Below are 19,827 nucleotides of genomic sequence, written 5' to 3' on the forward strand. Positions count from 1 at the left end.
AAACATTCACTAGACATTATTACTTAATGATTGTATTATTAGGGGAAAAATGGAAACTTTGTTATTTTTAATTTAGTTGCTAAAGCTTTATAGTGTTCTGGAGAGGGCCCAGGGCAGAAGGATGAGAGACATGCTCTGTGATATCGCCTCTCATGTTTAATTTTGTTTTCTGTCAGGGTTGTTTATGTGGAGAGAGTTGACTAGGTTTATGAGATACATTGGCAAAAGCCAGTGCCTCACCCCTTCTGCTAGTTTCCCTCAGAGGCAAACACAGTCAGCTGTTTTTATTGATTCTTTTGTATCTACTGCTGTGTCTTAGTTTTTTGTCCCTATAAGAATTTTGCTTCGCATTATGGAGGGTGAATTTCAGCTCGCTTCCCTCCTACCCTCCCTCGTGTGTGCTTGTCATTTCATCCACCAAACACAGTCGTGTTTTAATTGTGATGAGGACAACATTTCGTTTATATTAGGACTGTGTATGCTATTCACCGATCACTATTTATATGTGGTGAACTGTGACTGCCTTTTTACCCCCAGAACCTTTTGTTTTCCCTGGGTTAATACTCCATCTGACTTTCATTTGCGTAGCTGGCTACACACTACCCTGTACTAGGACTGTCTGCCTGACAGTCTGTGAACCTCTCATGAGCGTGTTCAGTCTGGCTGGCCGCCTTCACTGCCTCCTGTTCCCTTTATCATCCTGACATCTCTCTCTGTCATCATCCTGGGGCTTCACTTCTGCTGTCTCTGCAGGTGCATCTGCTGTTTTTTGGAGACCATGTCTTTTTTTGTTTTTTCTTGGTTTTCTCTCTCATTTTAGTTATGCATATCCTCCAATAGCTCTCTGAGAAAAGATGTGGAGAAGGGGACCTTTTTGAGTCTGAGAATATCATTACTCTATCCTGACATTGATAGTTTGTCAGGGTTTAGAAATCTAGACTGGAAGTATTTTCATCTAGAATGTTAAAACTAATATCCATTGTGTTCCAGCTTTCAGTGTTCCTTCTGAGAAGGTCAAAGTCATTCTGATTCTTCATCCTGTGTAGGTAATTTTGATTCTCTTTGTCTCCAGTGTTCGTCTGAAACTTTATGATGATGGGTGTTATGTGAGACTATTTCCGTTGTGCTGTGTAGTTGGAGGACCTCTCAATCTGGAACCTCATGTTGCTTGTATTGGGCAAGTTTCTTTCAAAATATGACTATATTTGTAGATAGTTATATGACCACTTGGACTAGTTTTCTGATTTTTCTCACCCATTTTACAGCTTTACAATTTTGTTCTGTCTTCTGAGAGTTTTTCTCAAATTTATCTTCCAACCATTCTATTGGGTATTTGATTTAAAAATTTTTCCTTTTTTGTTTTAATTTCTAAGCTCTCTTTTTTGTCCACTGTATGTTCCATTTTTATAGCATTCTATTTTCTTTTCTAATAAGGGCTTTCTTATTGAAATATTTCATAAACTAATTTTCATATTTTCATAATTAACCGTTAACTTTTTTAAGTGGACAGATCAGTGGTTTTTAGTATATTCACAAAGTTGTGTGTCCCACTATCTAGTTTTAGAACATTCTCATCACCCCCAAAAGAAATCCCATATCCATTAGCAGTTACTCTCCATTCCTTTTTTTCCTTCAGCTCCTGGCAACTACTATTACTCTACTTTTTAATTCTATGGATTTGCCTTTTTTGGACATCACGTGCAAATAAAATCACACAAAATGTAGCCTTCTGTTGACTGACTTTTTTCGTTTACCGTAATGTTTTCAAGATTCAACCATGTTGTAGCATGAGTCATTCTTTTTTATTGCCGAATAAAATTCTATTGTATGTATATACCAAATTTTGTTTATTCATTCTTCTGTTGGACACTTGAGTTGCTTCCACATTTTGGCTCTTGTGAATAATGCTGCTGTGAAAATGGGTGTACAAATATCTGTTGTTTCCTGCCTTCAGTTCTTTAGGGTATATACCTAGAAGTAAAATTGCTGGATCATATGGTAATTCTCTGTTTAATTTTTTGAGGAACTGTCATACTGTTTTCTATAGCTACCGCACCAAAATGCATTCCACCAGCAGTGCACATCCTTGCCAACAATTGTTATTTTCTGTTTTTTCTTGTTTTTGTTTTAATAATAGCCATCCTAATGGGTATCTTGTGGTTTTGGTCTTGACAGATTTTTTTTTATGGGACATTTGTTGAAAATCTGTTGACCATTAATATAAGGATTTTATTCTGTAATCTCAAATTTGATTCCATTGATCTGTATTCTTGTCCTTCTATTACTACCACACTGTCTTGATTAATGTAGCTTTGTAGTAAATTTTGAAATCCAAGTTCTTTTAAAGATTGTTTTGCCCGGTCTGGGTGCCTTGTGTGTCCATATTAATTTTAGGATGAACTTACAAATTTCTGCACAAAAGGGCAACTTGGATTTTGGTAGGAGCTGAATCTGTAATGAATCTTGGGAATATTGCCATCATAACAATATTGTCTTCCAATCCATGAACATGGAATGTCTTTTCATTTTTTTGAAGTCTAATGACTTTCAAAAAATTAGGAGGAAAGCTTTCAGTCTTTCAACATTAATTATGTTACCTGTGGGTGTTTTCGTATATGCCTTTATGAGGTTGAAGTAGTTCTGTTCCTAGTTTGTTGAGTGTTTTTGTCATGAGAGGATGTTAGATTTTGTCAAATACTTTTTCTGAATCTATTGAGATGATTACGTTACTGTGTTTTTATTCTATTGATATGTTGTATTACATTAATTGATTTTCAGATAATAAACCAGCCTTGCATTCCTGGGATAAATCCCACTTGGTCATGGTGTATAACTCTTGTTATATGCTTCAGGATTCATAAGGAATAATGGTCTGTACTTTTATTGTGATGTCTTTTTCTGGTTTTGGTTCTATTGTAACACTAGCCTCATAGAATGAGTTGGAAAATGTTCCCTCCTCTTCTATTTTTTAGTGTGTGTGTGTGTGTGTGTGTGTGTGTGTGTGTGTGTACGTAAGTAGACTTTATTTTTTAGAGCAGTTTTAGATTTATAGAAAAAACTGACTGGAAAGTGTATAGAGTTCTTTTATTCCTCTCCTCCCCCACCTATGATTTCCCCTTTTCTCATCGATATTTTATAAGAGTTTGTGAAGGAGGATTGGCACTAATTCTTCTTTAAACATTTATTAGAATTCACCAAATGTAAAGCCATCTGGGCCTTTGCTTTAGGGATGTGCTTTGATTACTAATTCAATCTCTTGTTATTGGTCTCTTCAGATTTTGTTTCTTTTTGAGTCAGTTTTGGTATTTTGGTATTTTAGGAATTTTATCTAGGTTATCTAATTTTTGACACGCAATTCATAGTGTTCTCTTGTAAATCCTTTTTGTTTTTATAAGAGCAATAGTAATGTATCTTCTTTTGTCTTTCAATTTAAGTAATTTGAGTCATCATTTTTCTGGTCATTCTAGCTAAAGGTTTGTCAAATTTATTCATCTTTTCAAAAAACTAACTTTTGTTTTTTTGTTTTTCTATATTTTACAAATTTCTGTTCTAGTCTGCATTTCTTCCTTTTGCTTGGTTTGATTTGTTTTTGCTTTTTATTCCCTCAGTTTTTTAAGGTGAATTTTAGGTTATTGATTTGAGATATTCTCTTTCAGTGTAGGCATTATGCCTGTATATTTTTCTGTAAGTAGTGCTTTAGCTTCATCCTTTAAGTTTTGGTATTTTGTGTTTTCATTTTAATCAAACCATTTTCTGATTTCTTTTTTTTGTTTCCATGTTTGACCCATTTGTTAATTAAGAGTGTTTCGTTAAATTCCTACATTATTTGTGACTTTCCCATTTCTACTTGTTACTGATTTCTAATTTTATCCTGTATGTAGTCACATATCATAATTTTTTCGGTGGTTTCAGTTCTTTGAAATTTATTAAGGCTTGTTTTGTGGCCTAGCATGTTGTCTTCTTTACTGGAGAATGTTCCATGTGCACTTGAGAAGAATCTGTATTCTGTTGTCCATTATTGAAAGGTGCAGTATTGAAGTCTCCAATTAATACTTCCGAATTATCTGTTTATTTCTTTAATTCTGTGACTTTTTGCTTCATATATTTGGGGACTCTGTTCTTAGGTGCTTTGTTATATCTTCCTGATCATTGATCCTTTTATCATTGTAAAATGTATCTTTGTCCCTGGTAGCAATTTTGGTCTTAAAATCGATACTGTCTGATAATAGTATAACCACTCTAGGTCTCTTTTAAGCACAGTTTGAATGGAATATTTTTTTTTCCATCCTTTTACTTTTAACGTCTGTGTTTTTGTATCTAAAGTGAGTCTCTTGTAGGTAGCATATAGTTGGGTCTTGTTTATTCAGTCTGACAATTTTTGCCTTTTCATTGCAGTGTTTGTTTTTATTTAATGTAGTACTGATAAGGTAAAATTCATTTCTACAGTTTTGCTGTTTGTGTTCTATATGCCATGACTTTTTCGTTTTTTGGTTCCTCCATTATTGCCTTATTTTGTGTTAAATAGATATTTTCTAGTGTGCCATTTTAGTTTTCTTGCTGTTTCTTTTGCTATTCTCTTTTGGAATTATCTTCTTAGTGTTTGTTCTGGGGATTTCAACTGACATTTTAACTTATAGCAAGCTAGTTTGAAGTATTACCATTAATTTCAATATTAAAAACTATTCCTTCATAGTTTTCTCTCCTCCTGTCTTTTGCTGTTCTTGTCATGCAAATTACATCTTTGTACCTTATAAGCTTGCCAGCACAGTTTTATAATTATTGCTTTATGCAATTTCCTTTTAAGTCATTTAAGTCAAGAAAAGATTTATAAACAAAAAAAGTACATTTATGCTATTTTTTATATTTATATATGTTTTACATTTACCTTTATAGTTGCTTTTACTGGTGTTCTTTATATCTTTATGTGGGTTTGGGCCATTGTATGGCATTCTTTCATTTCAGTTTGAAGGACTCTTATTTTTTATTGAAGATTGTCTTAAATTCTTTATTTTCCCCACTACAGTCTGTACTGTTATATTGGTAGTATGGCTTCATGTAAAGACTCAAATGTCTGGTCCATAGAGGATTCTGTACTTCATCTTTGAGGATAATTTTGTTGGATATAGAATTCTTGATTGAGATTTTAAATTTCAGGACTTTAAACATGTCAGCTCACTGCTGCCTGGCCTCCATTGGTTTGTATGAGAAATTAGTTATTAATCTCATTGTGGATGCTTGTACATGATGAGTGGCTTCTCTATTGTTGCTTTCAAGATTTTCGTCTTTTCTTTTGACAGTGTGCTTATCATGTGTCCAGGTTAGGATCTCGTTAACTTTATCCTATTTGGAATTTGTTAAACTTCTTGAATATGTAATTAATATTTTACATAAAATTAGGGAAGTTTTTTGGTCATTTGTTTCTTGATATATTCTTTCTGTCCTTTTCTCTTGGGATTCTCATTATATGTATGTTGCTATGTTGGTATTGTAAGATGACAGTCTCGTAGGATCTTTCACTTTTTTTCCTTCTGTTTCTCAGACATGGTATTGTCAGTTGACTATCGTTCAAGTTGACTGCTTCTTTCTTCTCACAGCTCGAATTCATTGTTGAGTCCCTCTACTGAATTTTTGATTTCAGTTATTATATTCTTCGTTTCTTGAATTTCTCTATGATTCTTATGTGTTCTGTCTCTTTATTGATATTCTCTATTGGTGAGACATTGTTCTTACACTTTCCTTTAGTTATTTAGAAATACTTTTCTTTAGTTCTTTACAGCATATTTATAGTACTTGATTTCAAGTGTTCATCTAGTTAAGTCTAACATCTGGGCTGCCACTAAGGATAGTTCCTGTTGACTGATTTCCTTTTCTTGTGTGTGGGCCGTGTTTTCTTGTTTTTCTACATGTTTCATAATTTTTTGTTGGAGCTGGTCATTTTAAGTATGTTGTGGCAACTCTGATAATCACATTCTTTCTCCCTCCCAGGTTTGTTGTTGTTTTGGCGTTTGTTGTTTTGTTGCTCATTGCTTATTTAGTGACTTTCCTGAACAAATTCTGTCAAGTCTGTAGTTTTTGTTGTGTATGGCTACTGAAGTCTCTGCTCGGCTAGCTTAGTGTTCAGCTAATGATTGGACAGAGATTCCCTTACACGCTTTCAGGCAGTAAGTCTCCCAGCCGTTGCTGAAGGGCCCTCTGTGCCTATTGGGACATGCTCCTAGTTTTCTGGCAGGCAGTCTCTGCATCGCTGCGTCCCCCTGACTGCCTGCTTGTGCAGAGCTCCCAGGTTAGCTAGACGTGAGGCATTGCCTTCTTGGCTCTTTCCTAGGCATGTGCCTTCTGGTTTCCTGGGAACATGTCGGAGCTTCTCAGATTTCCTTGTGAACATCTTATTCTCCAGTTTTTCCTTGTAAGCGTTTGGTCCATTTCTTTGTCCCAGTTTTTATTGCCATCTCAGGCAGCTGCCATGTCAAACAGTTGTCCCTGATTCTTTTTGATCATGGCTTCAAGGTAAAGAGTCTTGCACGGAGCATGCTCTGAATCAGGTCAGATAAAGACAAACCCTGTGCATGGGGGTTTCAGGATATGCCAGACAGGTCAAATAATGACAGTTCTCTGGGAACGGGGATTTTTTTGACTGAGCTGCAAACATGTTCAACGCTTTCCAGGGGCTGTGAGGCTGCTGGTTTTCAGACGACTGTAAATTGTGAGGTTGTTAGTCTTCATCTGGTGAGTTGGAGCTGGAAATAGGGCATAGGAAAACTTCCTGTTCTTACGAAGATTCAGCCACTTAGTTTTTTTTTGAAGAATTCTCCTCGGGTTGTTGCAAGCCTTTGTTTAAATTTCTAGTTTTGAAAAACTTGATTTTGCCCATGGTTTCTTTGCGTCTTTGGAGGAGCAGATGGTCAGAGTTCTTTATTCTGCCGTTTTTGAGGGGCTCCTCCCCTGTTTGCTTTTTTAATTTGCAATAGTATCTCTTTGGAAGTATTGGTGGCATATTTAAAAAACATTTCATAGCCTCTTCTTTCCTCGAAGGTGGGATTTTTGGGTATGTGTTTATTCATGTTGGTTTCTATTTTTCATTTTAGATTTGTTCATGTATCTTAGAATTTTTGGTTGTATGCTCATATTAAAGAGTAGTGGACTAAAAAGCCAACGAGAAAGCTCTGAGTGTACAGGTGGAGCTTGTTGACTCAGAGATTACTAGCATTTGCTTCTAGGAAATTGTTTTAAATATGAGGTGTGATCAAAAAATACGGTGCAGGGCCGGCCCAGTGGCTCAGGCGGTTGGAGCTCCGTGCTCCTAACTCCGAAGGCTGCTGGTTCGATTCCCACATGGGAAGGTGGGCTCTCAACCACAAGGTTGCCAGTTTGATTCCTCGAGTCCCGCAAGGGATGGTGGGCAGCGCCCCCTGCAACTAAAATTGAACACGGCACCTTGAGCTGAGCTGCCGCTGAGCTCCCGGATGGCTCAGTTGGTTGGAGTGCGTCCTCTCAACCACAAGGTTGCTGGTTCGACTCCCGCAAGGGATGGTGGGCTGTGCCCCCTGCAACTACCAGCAGCGACTGGACCTGGAGCTGAGCTGCACCCTCCACAACTAAGACTGAAAGAACAACAACTTGAAGCTGAACAGAACCCTCCATAACTAAGATTGTCCTGTTCCCCTTCCCCAATAAAATCTAAAAAAAAAAAAAAAATTTAAAAAATACGGTGCATGTTTAAATAAAAAATAATGTATTCAAATAAAAGACACATTGCCATTAATCCCTCTGGAAATACTCCCCCTCACTTTGAACACACTTACCCATTGTTCTTGTCAGTTTCTGAAGCAGTTCTGGAAGTCCTCTCTTATGAGTGTCTTTAGTTGTACTGTCATGGCTGCCTCGATGTCCTGAATTGATTCAAAATGTTTACCTTTCATGGTCATTTTGGCTTCTGGGAAGAGCCAGAAGTTGCATGCTGCCAGATCCAGTGAATAAGGTGGATGAAGACACACTGTAATGTTTTTATTTGACAAAAATTGCTGTACCAGATGCAATGTGTGACATGGAGCGTTGTCCTGATGGAGGATGAAACCATTTCCCCATTTCTCAGGCCGTTCATGATCCATGATTTACAGCATACTTTAAAACACACCTTCTCTCAACCATAGCTCACACCCGACTGACTGCACCGAACAAGTTGAAACTTGTCACACACTGTTACTAAGGTTCCATGAGCCGCTTTCCATATTGAAGATCCCTGCCTTTCTGTTGGATGGCACTCAGCTGCAGCATTCACCATATTTTTTTATCATACCTCGTATATATTATAAAATATTCTAGGAAGGAGTAATTACATAGATCGAGATCTTAACAATAAAATAAATGACAATTGAATTGAACAATTGAATATAAAATTAAGAAAAACGGGGGAATGATATTGGTTATTGTCAAACTAGTAAAGACATTTTATTTCGAATTTGAGATCTAGAGCTTTAAAATTAAAAAAATTGACTTCAGAGGCTAATCATTAGTTATGTACTACTGTTATTGAACATATAAACGCATCCTGTTAGACTTGTGTAAATTGATGGGTCCCAAGAGAGGCATTTCATAATGCTGGGTGACTCAGACCTAGCAAAAACCATTCATCCTAAGGAATGCTTTGTTGGTGTTAGGCTGTCAGGTTACTGATCTCTTGAGGTGATAACCTTGATAGGAGCCATTGTTATGGGCATTATTGATCAGAAAATGAGGCAGCTCATGAGACAGGAGTGAAAGTAGAGGGAAAGGTACCTGCCTGAGGTTTTCTGAATTAGGCACAGATGCCAGTAACAGTAATCTTTTTAGCATTCTCATACTAAGCTGTTTGGGCCTGCCAGTTGTGGATAATGTGGCCACAGTAAGTAGACATTACCATGGATAGGGAACTACATTTGCCACAATTGCCATTGATAATGGCAAATACTTTCCAAGGAATGGAAGAAATGATTGCCCCCTCCCAGTATTTCAGGAACAGCCAGAGTAGAGGTATACCTTGTCCCTAACTTGCAAATATGCAGGGACACTCATGTCAGAGGGTATAGTTGTGACACAATAAAGTGGTAACTTAGGGCACACCCTGACAACCTGTCTAGTGATACTATTTATGGGCTTTTTAAGCCATTGGAGATCTTGTTACTTATAAAAGGGAAGGTGATGGAAACATCATAAGAAATTGATTCCAAGGGCTCTTTTTCCAGATGTTTAGTAACCACTGGATTTGAAAGTGAGTGGTAGTTTTACTTATATCTGGTCCTGAGATGACAAACACATTTTTGATTTAATGCCAACTTTGATTAATTGGTAGTGAGTGGCTTCCTTGAGCAGCTTTGAGAAGGATTCTGAGGCTACATCTGGACTTAGATGGAAGGATGGGTTAAAGATACTGATGTCTGCGGTGGAACGGGAAGGGGCAGACGCAGTGTATCAGGCTAGTTCATCCCTTTCATTTTACTTCTGTTTGCTGATGTGTGTTTCTGGCTCCTCTGTTACTTAGAATGTAACATTCTAAGTAGAATAGAATGAAGTGGAAGTAAATAGAAGCTCTGGAGAGGGGGAACTTGACACAGTCAGCATCTAGCTAGCTCAGTGCTAGTTTCAGTGAATGAACTGAGACCAGTTTTCCATAACGGGGCAGGAGACAAGATTAGGTACCAGCTCTTCCCCACAGTGATGTAACTCTCCTGCAGGACGCAGTGCTAGGTGTGTACAGAACACTAAAAATGCAGTTCCCATCCCTACGCCCACGGAGCTTCCATTCTGGTTGGGAAGAAAAGACTAACATGGTTGAAATGATTAGTTTGTATGACAGGATGGCTTGTAGGAAAGTGCCAAAATTTCTAGTTTGGTCCCTGAAATGGGTGGCATGGGTGTGAATGCAAAAGTACATTACCTTGGAATCTTAACCTTTGTACTTATTCAGATGTATCTCTGTTTTGCTTAGGAAAGGTGCTTTTTCCTTACTCTTCCCCCACCACCCCTCAATTTTTCTTTCATATTTGTGTCACTAGGATGAAATATTTTGACTGGTTTAGGAGTTTTGCGTCAATTTAAATGTCAAGGGGAAAATGATCCATTAATGGAAAATAAATGTCATGTTGATTTTTAAGCTGAAGGTTATCCTGTCACAATGTTTGTTTCTAGAGAAGTTATTTATAGCATTTTTGAATTAAGCGTAAGTCACAGAAAAGCCTTTGCATTGTAATATCATAGCAGTTTGAAAATCTTTATCCTAAGTAATCAACAGTCTGTGCTTAGGCAGAAATAGGAGAAGTACACGCTTTTCATAATGTATGCACATTTTGTGTAGAGCACCCAGTCAGTTTAATACAATGTCTGGGAGCATGTGCTCTGGATTCTTACTCTCAGGGCTGGCATCTCCACCAGAACTGTCACCTTATGTAAGCTATGGGGGTTTTGATTTCCTCATCTGTAAAATGGGCATGATAGTAATACTGTGTAAGGCTGTTATAAGGGTTGAACGAGGTCTTTCAGTTAGAGCCCTTAGGTCAGTGCTTGGCTTATAATAAGTGCTCAATTATTGTTAGCTATTGATATTGTTATTAACATAGTTACTGTTTTTGTTATTCGGTGGGTGTGTATCATTGATTTTGTTTTCTTGGAGTATGACAGCTTCACATTAGTGTTTTAATGTAGTTGACTAAACAATGATGGTTAATAGTTTATATATATATACTTTTTTTCACACAGATTGAATGTAATTTTTACAAAATTTGATGAAGTCCAGAAATCTGGAAACATGATACAGTCTGCAAATGGTGAGTAGAAAAAGCAGTCATTCTATTTTTGCTTTTTCAGTTTTATGTCAGTAATTGTGCTCTTTTTGAACAGTTGAATTTGATACCTTGATAAGGGTTTGTAGGTCTTAAGACTTAACCTCCATTTCCCACTTTCCCAAGCCAGAAACTATGGAGTTGTCCTTGACTTTCTTTCATAACTGACGTTGAGTCCGTCGGCTGATCCTGTTGGCTATACTTTGAAAAATAACATCTAGAGTCCCGGTGATTCTCCCTGGAACGGCTCCTGTCCTCCTAGTGCCGGCCATTTTCTATTTCACCTGTGCTTCCGTGGTCGCCTCCTAACCCACATCCTTGCTTTTATTCTCTGCCAGCACCTATAGTCTGGTTTTCACACAGCAACCAGAGTAATTCTTTTAGATGTGACTAAATGATGTGGATTCCCTGTTCACCGCCCTGCGGAGGTTTGCATCACACAGACCATAAGGCAGTGGCTCCCCATGGCCCACCAGGCTCTGCGGTCTGGTGCTGTACACCAGCTGCCGACATCTCGACATCTCGTATGATTCTAACCCACACGTCTCTCGGCTCTGGTTCCACTGGCCTCCTTTGAACATTCTAAGCTGCTCCTGCGTCGGGGGCTCTGCTTAGGATTCCCTCTGCTTCAAATAGCCGTCCCCTCCGTGGCATCGTGGCTGTCTTCCTCATTTCATCCAGATCTCATTACAAAGGCCACCCAGAACAGCACAGCCAGTTTTCAGAGGCAACTCTGTGCCCTCATCCTGCTGGAGTGACCTTGTTAGTGCATGCACTACAAAATACTTTTTTTATTCATGAGGGCGGGAACTTTGTTTTATTCCCTGCTTTATCCTTAGTGCCTCAGAAAGTCCCTGGCATGTGGTAGGTATACAGTAAATATTGTTGAATAAATAAACAAAATAATAACTGAGACTTGAATTGCGACCTCTTGTTTCCAGTACTTGTATTCCCTTCTACTGTACTTTGTGATGATATTTGAGCACAAGTGGGTAATTATTGTGATTCCAGAAGGGGAAGAAAAGACAGGAGTGAATTACTGTATGAATGAAGTCATCACAAAGACAGTTGCTAACAAGAACTTTCTCTAACTCTGGGTACCTCATTGCATCATAGCTATTTCAGAATTGCTAAGGATCTTAAATCACAGCATAGCTTTCAAATGCTGAGTATCTTGAAGTTGTATGAGGTTGGTGCAAAAGTAATTACAGTTTAAAAGGTTAAAAATAATTGCAAAAACTGTAGTTACTTTTACATCAACCTAATAAAAGTGTTTGAGTGATTTCCCGGCAAGTGACAAAGTATGTAGGGCAGAGCGAGCCCAGAATCCGGGTCTTTTCACTCACGGTCTGCTCTGTACCTCCCATTGTCAGTAAGGAATGTGTCTTCAGATATAGCATGTTTCTTCTAAAATGCTTGAAGTGTTCTAAAAATGCTTTCATTAATTCCCTTCATTTCTTTTTCATATATTTATATGTTTATAACAACTATTAAAAAAGAATATTTACCGTAGTTCAGCTATCACCAACAAATCAGTTTTCATTTTTCTATATTCTCTTATAATTTGTTGTTCTATAATTGTATAATTTGTATGTTGTTTTAACTGTGGCATGGTTTCTGTACATTACCCCCTACTTTTGTATTTACTTCCATATGTGCTTTAAAAAGTGTATTCTTGGGACAGTCTGGCCTCGGAGTTGCACTCCAGTGAGGAGTGGGCCTGACGTGTGCATGGGGACGGCTGCCCAGCCAGTTGCCAGACACGTGCTTTGAATCTTGTGTGTGTATATTTGTGTAGTTTCCATGGTTTTCCAGTTCAAATCGTGTTGGCATCATGATAGAAAGTCCCGGGCAAGGATGTGGAGTGGTGGCAGAAATGAGTTTGTGCTTCCTAGCTTATGTTATAGCTGTAAAACATAATCTTACTATAATGTGACACTGGGAGAAGGACCGCAGCCATGCTGGAAACCTTGTCTAGAAGAGTGTATGTATGTATATATCTGTAAGCTTTAAGGAACATGACTCATATGATGTCATCCTGTGGCGTGGGGTGCATCCTAGCAACATTTTCTTCTAAATGCTCAGGTGTAAATGTTCCCAGCTTTCCTTATTTTTGTGGGGTTTGTGTGTGTGAATACTTGTATGTGGCATAGGGGCAGATTTGAGAATGAAAACAGTTATCTTTTAGGTATCTATGTTAAAAATAGCAGAAGGTCAGGAAGCCTTAACTCAAAACTTACTGGAGGCCTATGAGTATAATTTCAGCTTTTTTACTGTCTATATGTAGTATTAGTATTTTAATTATTAGAGCCCAACTAGAATAACCTAAAGTCTATATAAAGATTGCAGAATTCCTAACCCAAATACATTTGGTCTCTTTACAGTAACTTTGGGAGACCAGTAAGACGTTTATTAGCTGTCAAAAACCTAACACCCGCCTGACTTTCTTTTTTGCTAGAGCCATTGAACATTTAGATAGCATAGAGAAACTCTAGTGGCATTGCGTAAATGCCATCCCCTCTTCCGATTTTTGGGTTTTGCTGACAACTCTCTGTGTAACCATTTTTAAAACTCTTCTGGACTTCAGACCACTGACTGCTCTACTTTTTTCTCAGTCCATCCTCCCTATGCTTTGCCCATTTTTCTCCTTATATAGCTTAGCTTGCAACCTTTCTTATTCTAGAAATTTGTGTAGATTCTTAGAGATTTTCTGCATAAACAGTCATATCATCTGCAAAAATGAACAGTTTTATCTCTGTCAGAGCTGTGTACTTTTTATACTTTTTCTTTTTCTTGCTCTATTGCACTGGTGAGAACGTCTACCACTGTGTAAAATAAGAGTGGTGAGTTGACATCCTTGCCTGGTTCCCCATCTTGTTATTTCACAACTAAGCATAATGCTAACTGTAGGTTTTTTTGTAGATGTTCTTCAGCAGGATGAGGTAGTTCTCATTATTTTTATTATATCTGAGTTTTTATCACAAATGAGTGTTGAATTTTACTTTTGGAAATAATCAGCGTATTTGAAATATTGAGATAAAAGTCATACCAAAAATTTACTTTTTTAAAGTACGTATATAATCCAGTGGTTTTTTTGTATGTTCACAGAATTGTGCAATTATCACCACTATCTAATTCCAGAATATTTTCATCACCTCCGAGAAAACCTACGCCACTATCACTCCCTATTTCCTCCTCTTCCCTGTCCCTGACAACCTATATCCTGTCTCTATGAATTTGCCTGTTTTGGACATTTTATATAAATGGAATTATACAACATATGGCTTTTTGTGTCTGGTTTCTTTCATTTAGCATTCTGTTTTCAAGGTTCATCCATGTGGTAGCATGTATCAGTACTTCACTCCTTTTCCTGGTATTTTATTGTGTAGATGTATCTCACATTTTGTTTATCCAATCATCCATGATGAACATTTGGACTATTTTTACCTCTTGGGTATTGTCAGTAGTGCTCCTTTGAGCTGTCGTTTGCAAGTTTTTGTTTGAACACCTCTTTTGATTTTTTTGGAGTATATACCTAGAAATAGAATTGCTGGTCACAAGGTAATTCTGTTTGATTTACTTAAGATCTGTGAATCTGTTTTCCACAGTGGCTTCCCATTTTATATTCCCACTAGCAATGTGTAAGGGTTCCAAACTCTCTACATCCTCTCCAACAAAAAAACGAACAAAACCAATTTTCTTTAAAAAAAAAAAAAAAAAAAAATATATATATATATATATATATATATATATATATATATATATATAGTCATCTTAGTCACAGTATGAAGTGGTGTCAGTCATTGTGGCTTTGATTTGCATTTCCCTAATGACTCACGATGTTGATCTTGCTTTCACGTGTTTGTTGGCCATTTATAGATCTTCTTTGGGAAAATATCTCTATTCAAGTACTTTTGCCCATTTTTAAATTGGTTTATTTGTCTTTTTGTTGTTGAGCTACAAGAGTTCTTTATGTATTCTGGATACGAGACTCTTAGGTATCTGATTTGCAAATATATTTTCCCATTCTGTGGGTTGTCTTTTCGCTTTTTTGGTGTTTAAAAGTTTTTAATTTTGATGAAGTTTATCTGTTTTTTCTTTTGCTATTTGTGAACACTAATGCTCTTTTGAGTACGAAATAAAAGCTCTGGATTTGAGCTAAGTTGAAAGAAACTACTAATGAATAGTGATACTCTTAGAGAAGAAATAGGTTGTTTTTCTTGACAGCAAAGTTATGTTCTAGCATGTGTGATTATATTTAAGTAAACCCAGGGACTTAATTTTTTAAAAGTGTAACAATTGTGACTAAATCAGCAATGAAAAAGCAGCTGAGTAGCAATGAGAAATGAGTGTCCTGTCTCTACTATTATAGAATACTTCCTATTTGTATGGTTCTTTTTTGTTGCTAGGTTACCCGAAGGCCTTTCAGCTTTGAACGGCAAGAATATTGGAGTTAAAAATATGTTGTTTTATAGATACTTATTTTTCTTTATTTCCATCTCCATATAATTAGCAAGCCCCTTGAGGCAAAAATTATAGTTTTTCCTTCCATGGGTCTCAAAAAGCAAATTATGTTCTGTGTAAGTTTTTTTTTTTTTTTAAATCATGCAGATGTACTTACGCTCTTGGGAGAATTGGATATTCGGCATTAAAGAGCCAGTAATTATAGACTAAGTAGTCAGTGTCCTTCATCTGCAGCCACTTAATGGTCTTTATTTTAATTGGGTTTTATTGAAGCGAGGCCCATGGACATTAATTTGGTTAAAAATGCTCATGCCTTTGAGAGTTTCTTAAGCAAAGCTAACATGTTTATGAGGAAGGAATTAAAATATCATGCTGGTAAATCCATGAAAATTCCATAATAATTTGTAGCTAAAGAGAAAGAATATTTGCTGACAAAACTATAAACTAGATAACAGATAATTATATACAATTATTGGCCCCTGTTCATGAATATTTTTAGGGTATCATTTTGCTGCCGAATGCATCCTGCCTTAGGATTTTTTACCAAAAGAAGTTTATAATTTGAAAACTGTTAGGTATCATTTCTAAGTTGTTGGAAATGAGAAATAACCTGTGCAAGTCTGAAAATAAATAGACCGACGATGAATTAAGTGACATCTGAATTACTGCCCCATGTAGCTAGGACAGGCCTTCATTTAAAAGTGAGTTGACTTCCTTTTGTTTATTAAGAAGCCAAACCATTGTCGTGCTGGGAGGCCTGCGGGGTCTCTGGTCCCGCTCCCCTCATAATGCAGGATATGGTGAGGCCAAAAAGGAACACCCACGGAGCCATAGGTAGGGGAGTCATACCACTATATTCTCTCTGGCGGCACTATACTCTCACTGGAGGCTGGATCCACACTGTCCGCAAACCGCCATCCACGCTTGCCAGCCCAGCCGCCATCTTCTTGCTAGCCCCCATTCTTTCTCTCTCCTTTCTGCTAGCGTAGCCATAGCAGTTATATTAGTGGCCAATGGCTCACTGGTTACAGCTGACGGCCAACTAGCCACAGCTGATGGCCATTTACTACCTGAGCCAGCACCTGTCTATGTGAGGCCGAGAGCCTGGAAACTACTTTCTGGGGCTCTGCCCCCACAACCATAGTCTTCAAAACCAATGCTGATAATGGGTTTGTGGGGACAGAGCCCCAGAAAGTAGTTTCCAGGCTCTCGGCCTCACATAAACAGGTGCTGGCTCAGGTAGTAAATGGCCATCAACTGTGATTGCATGGCCATCAGCTGTGGCTAGTTGGCCGTCAGCTGTAACCAGTGAGCCATTGCCCACTAATATAACTGCTGTGGCTAGGCTAGCAAGAAAATGGGGGCTAGCAAGAAGATGGCGGCTGGGCTGGCAAGCGCGGATTGCAGTTAGGATGGTGGGTTGCGGACAGTGTGGATACAGCCTCCAGTGAGACTATAGTGCCGCCAGCAAGAATATAGTGGTATGACTCCCCCATCTATGGCTCCGTGGGTGTTCCTTTTTGGCCTCACCATGTCCTGCGTTCTCTTGTGGGGAGCGGGAGCAGAGACCCCGCCGGACTCCCTGTATGACAAATGGCGCAACGAGCAGGGTCTCCCGCATGACAGGGTTCCTACTCTCTTCCATGCTTGTTTATAGGACTCGGCATATTACAAGGCTTGGGATTCTGGTTCACATCTTAGAAAAGGGTTTCCATAGTCACGGATACAGGGATAATGTGTTACAAAGCTGGCAAGTATATTGTGCTAAGGGGAGGACCGCCTGCAATAGCCTGGCAGAGACTGTTTCTGATACCAGTGTAAGCTGCAGCAAATGGCAGCTTGCTTCATCTTCTATGTGGAAATAAGATTGCTTTTTGATATTATTCTTATTTCAGGTTTATGTTAGGAATGTTCTGTTTTCAGGGGGGAAATCAGATAGTTGGTTAAATTTTTTTTTAAATACCAGTTTTAAAGAAGGTTCTCTTATACCAGTAAAGCCAGATGGAGAAGGTTCACCTCCCACTCACCACCTCTTAAAAAAAAATTCAGTTATATATAGTATAGGCTTTTATTCTGGAATAGGGTGGCAGTTGTGACTGTTGCTGGATCGCACTGAAGAAGTCGTGTGGGTGGAGAGTTTGCTGATGCTTGAGTTGCTGTGAGTAGATACAGCTTCCAGGGCAGTGTTTTTATCTGTACCAAGATCACTGACAAACATGACTACGGGGAAAGGTAGGCTCTTCTAATATAGTCTGAAATTTTGTAATTTTTGCAGCTTTAACTAGGAAATAAAATTTACATATTTAAGATTTTGTACTTGCTTTTATAACTATAAATTGTGGCTGAAACTTAGGAAACTAATTGCTATGAGTATTTATATTTAGGCAGGGAAAAACTGTGAAACCTCCATATATTAGTGTTAACCTTTGAGGATTAGTAGAGAGGACGTAGGACGCAGTAAGGTGAGGTTAGCTGTGTTTTCATCAGCCTCTGTCTAGTTCATGTGCTTTTACTTTTTTTCTGCTCTCTTGTGTTCCCAGTATGTGGGTTATGAAAATAAATTATATTACAGTTGCAAGACATTTGTTAGTAAGTGTATGATCTGTCCTAAGGTTTCTCGGCAGTGGGTAGAGGAAAAGCACAGATGAGTCGTAGCAGTGCAGGAGTGCTGCGTCTGTCTTGAGAATCATTTTATAAACGTTTTTCCTTCCCTTTGTAAGATTTACATGTTGAAAATGCAAGAATGGAACCCCAAAACTACAAAAAAAGTGCTGTTTACAGAAAGCCTTATTGATTAGCCGCCATTCTTTCCATGGAGGTTTGTACCCACACTTTGCAGCATTAAAAAGATTTTGAAAGGACTCCCTGTGAACAAGGTCTCTGTTTGAAGGAAGAGTGCATTTGATGTGTGAACAACCTGTGTCACTGTATCACTATGGATGGTCTTCCTGGCAGGCTTTGAATTTGTTGTCTCTAAAGGGTATTTCCAAACCCTGCAATTGAAACAAAATGCAATACCAAGATTCTACCCCTAAATAGGTATTACACAGAGTAAATCGTGCACAATGACAAGGGCTCATATGTCCCCCACTGCAGGGAAGTTGGCACACATCCAGCTCCTTTTCTGTTTATTTTGTGCAGGATTGTTGAGGTGTATGTATATCTTACACTAAATTTGGTTAAGTTTGCTGAATTTTGGAAGATGCCGTATTTCTGCTTGTTATATTTTCAAATTGAGAATTTAAAGGCACACAGTGATAGTATTCCTTTTTACTCCATCCCTCAGTACAGTATTCTATGTTCAGGTTAAGCTGCTGTAGGAAATCAATACCTGGTCAGGAGAGTTAAATAATTCACATTCTGAAGTGACCTCTTTTAGAGACTTCTTCGTTTGAGGATTTGGAAGTATGTTACTTATAAAAGTAGCATTTGTCTTAAGTTGTATTTTGGATTGTTTTTTAAACAACAGGGCAAAATAATTAAGGAAGTCGACTAATGTATTAAAAGCCATGGAGAGAACCTGTGGGTCTAAGTTTATAAAATAAAGACTGTTCTTTCACTTGGTAATTCCTTTCAAATTGCTGTTACCTGAAATGCCAGCCTAGGAGCCTCGGTAAATTTTACCCTAAGTAGCTGCAAATACAGTGGGAAACGAGTAAAAGCTGTTTCTTGCAGTGCTGGCACATTTGAATCTCCCTCTATCCATCCATGATTAATAAGGGGCCATTGACATTCTGCAAAATACCGTACCAACCATTCTGCCACGGTGTGTGTAGAGTACTTCAGGATTTTCAAAGCACTTTCCTGAATGTCTTTTGTTTTGTTTTGTTTTATGATCCTCTCAGCAGCCCGGTATGGGGTACAGGGCAGCTTTCACACCTGGATGCAGGAGGTTTCAGGTTTCCTTGATTGTGCTGGTGGCTGAACGGAGAGCAGGGACCCTGGACTTCACTGTCTGAGGCCCGCTCTCCATCCAGCCACAATGTGGTCAAGCTCAGGCCTTCCTCTCTGCTGTTGGGATAAAAGCTTGGCTTTGTTTGTCTCTGATGCTGAAATTCAACCATTTTCAATGGTTGCCGTAGGGAGTAATTAAAAAAAAAAGAAAGCATCAAAGAGATATTATTAAAACAGGCATTAGCCCTCTGTAACTAAGTTTTAGACACTTTGAAAATGTTATTTTTCCTAATCAGTTGTTTGCCCAGGGATAGGGAGTTGGGGGAGGCAATTCTGGGAGAGGAAATTACACTGCAAACATGATAAGTTTGTTTTTTAAAGTGGTTTGGTATTGCTGGAGGGGAATGTTGCAGGGGAAGGAGAACAAGGACCTTGTATGCTGTGCTAAGAAACTGAGGTTTTATTGTAGGCCATTTACTTCTCAGTTAAATTTTAAAATTTGGATTGGGGAGGGTAGAAAAATTGATACAGGGAAGCCAACTTTAATTTTACTAAATATAACAACAAAACAAAATCCCACCTTATCTCTTGTTCTTTCAAAAACAAGGGACATTAACACCAATAAAAAAATAAGAAAGATGTAATTTAGAATACA

The 19,827-nt window shown here is 38.0% G+C and overlaps 1 protein-coding gene across 32 annotated transcripts in view; it reads left to right on the plus strand.

Annotated features, from left to right (window-relative positions):
• CLASP1 (cytoplasmic linker associated protein 1) overlaps window positions 1–19,827 on the plus strand; it is a 247,672-nt gene that overhangs the window by 95,076 nt on the left and 132,769 nt on the right. For all 32 annotated transcript variants that reach the window (XM_074334995.1, XM_074335073.1, XM_074335009.1 and 29 more), the window contains exon 8: window positions 10,732–10,799. In XM_074334995.1, coding sequence (XP_074191096.1) covers window positions 10,732–10,799 — 68 coding nt within the window. The remainder of the gene's footprint in view (window positions 1–10,731; window positions 10,800–19,827) is intronic.

The sequence above is a fragment of the Rhinolophus sinicus genome, linkage group LG01, assembly GCF_036562045.2.
Source record: "Rhinolophus sinicus isolate RSC01 linkage group LG01, ASM3656204v1, whole genome shotgun sequence".
NCBI lineage: Eukaryota > Metazoa > Chordata > Mammalia > Chiroptera > Rhinolophidae > Rhinolophus > Rhinolophus sinicus.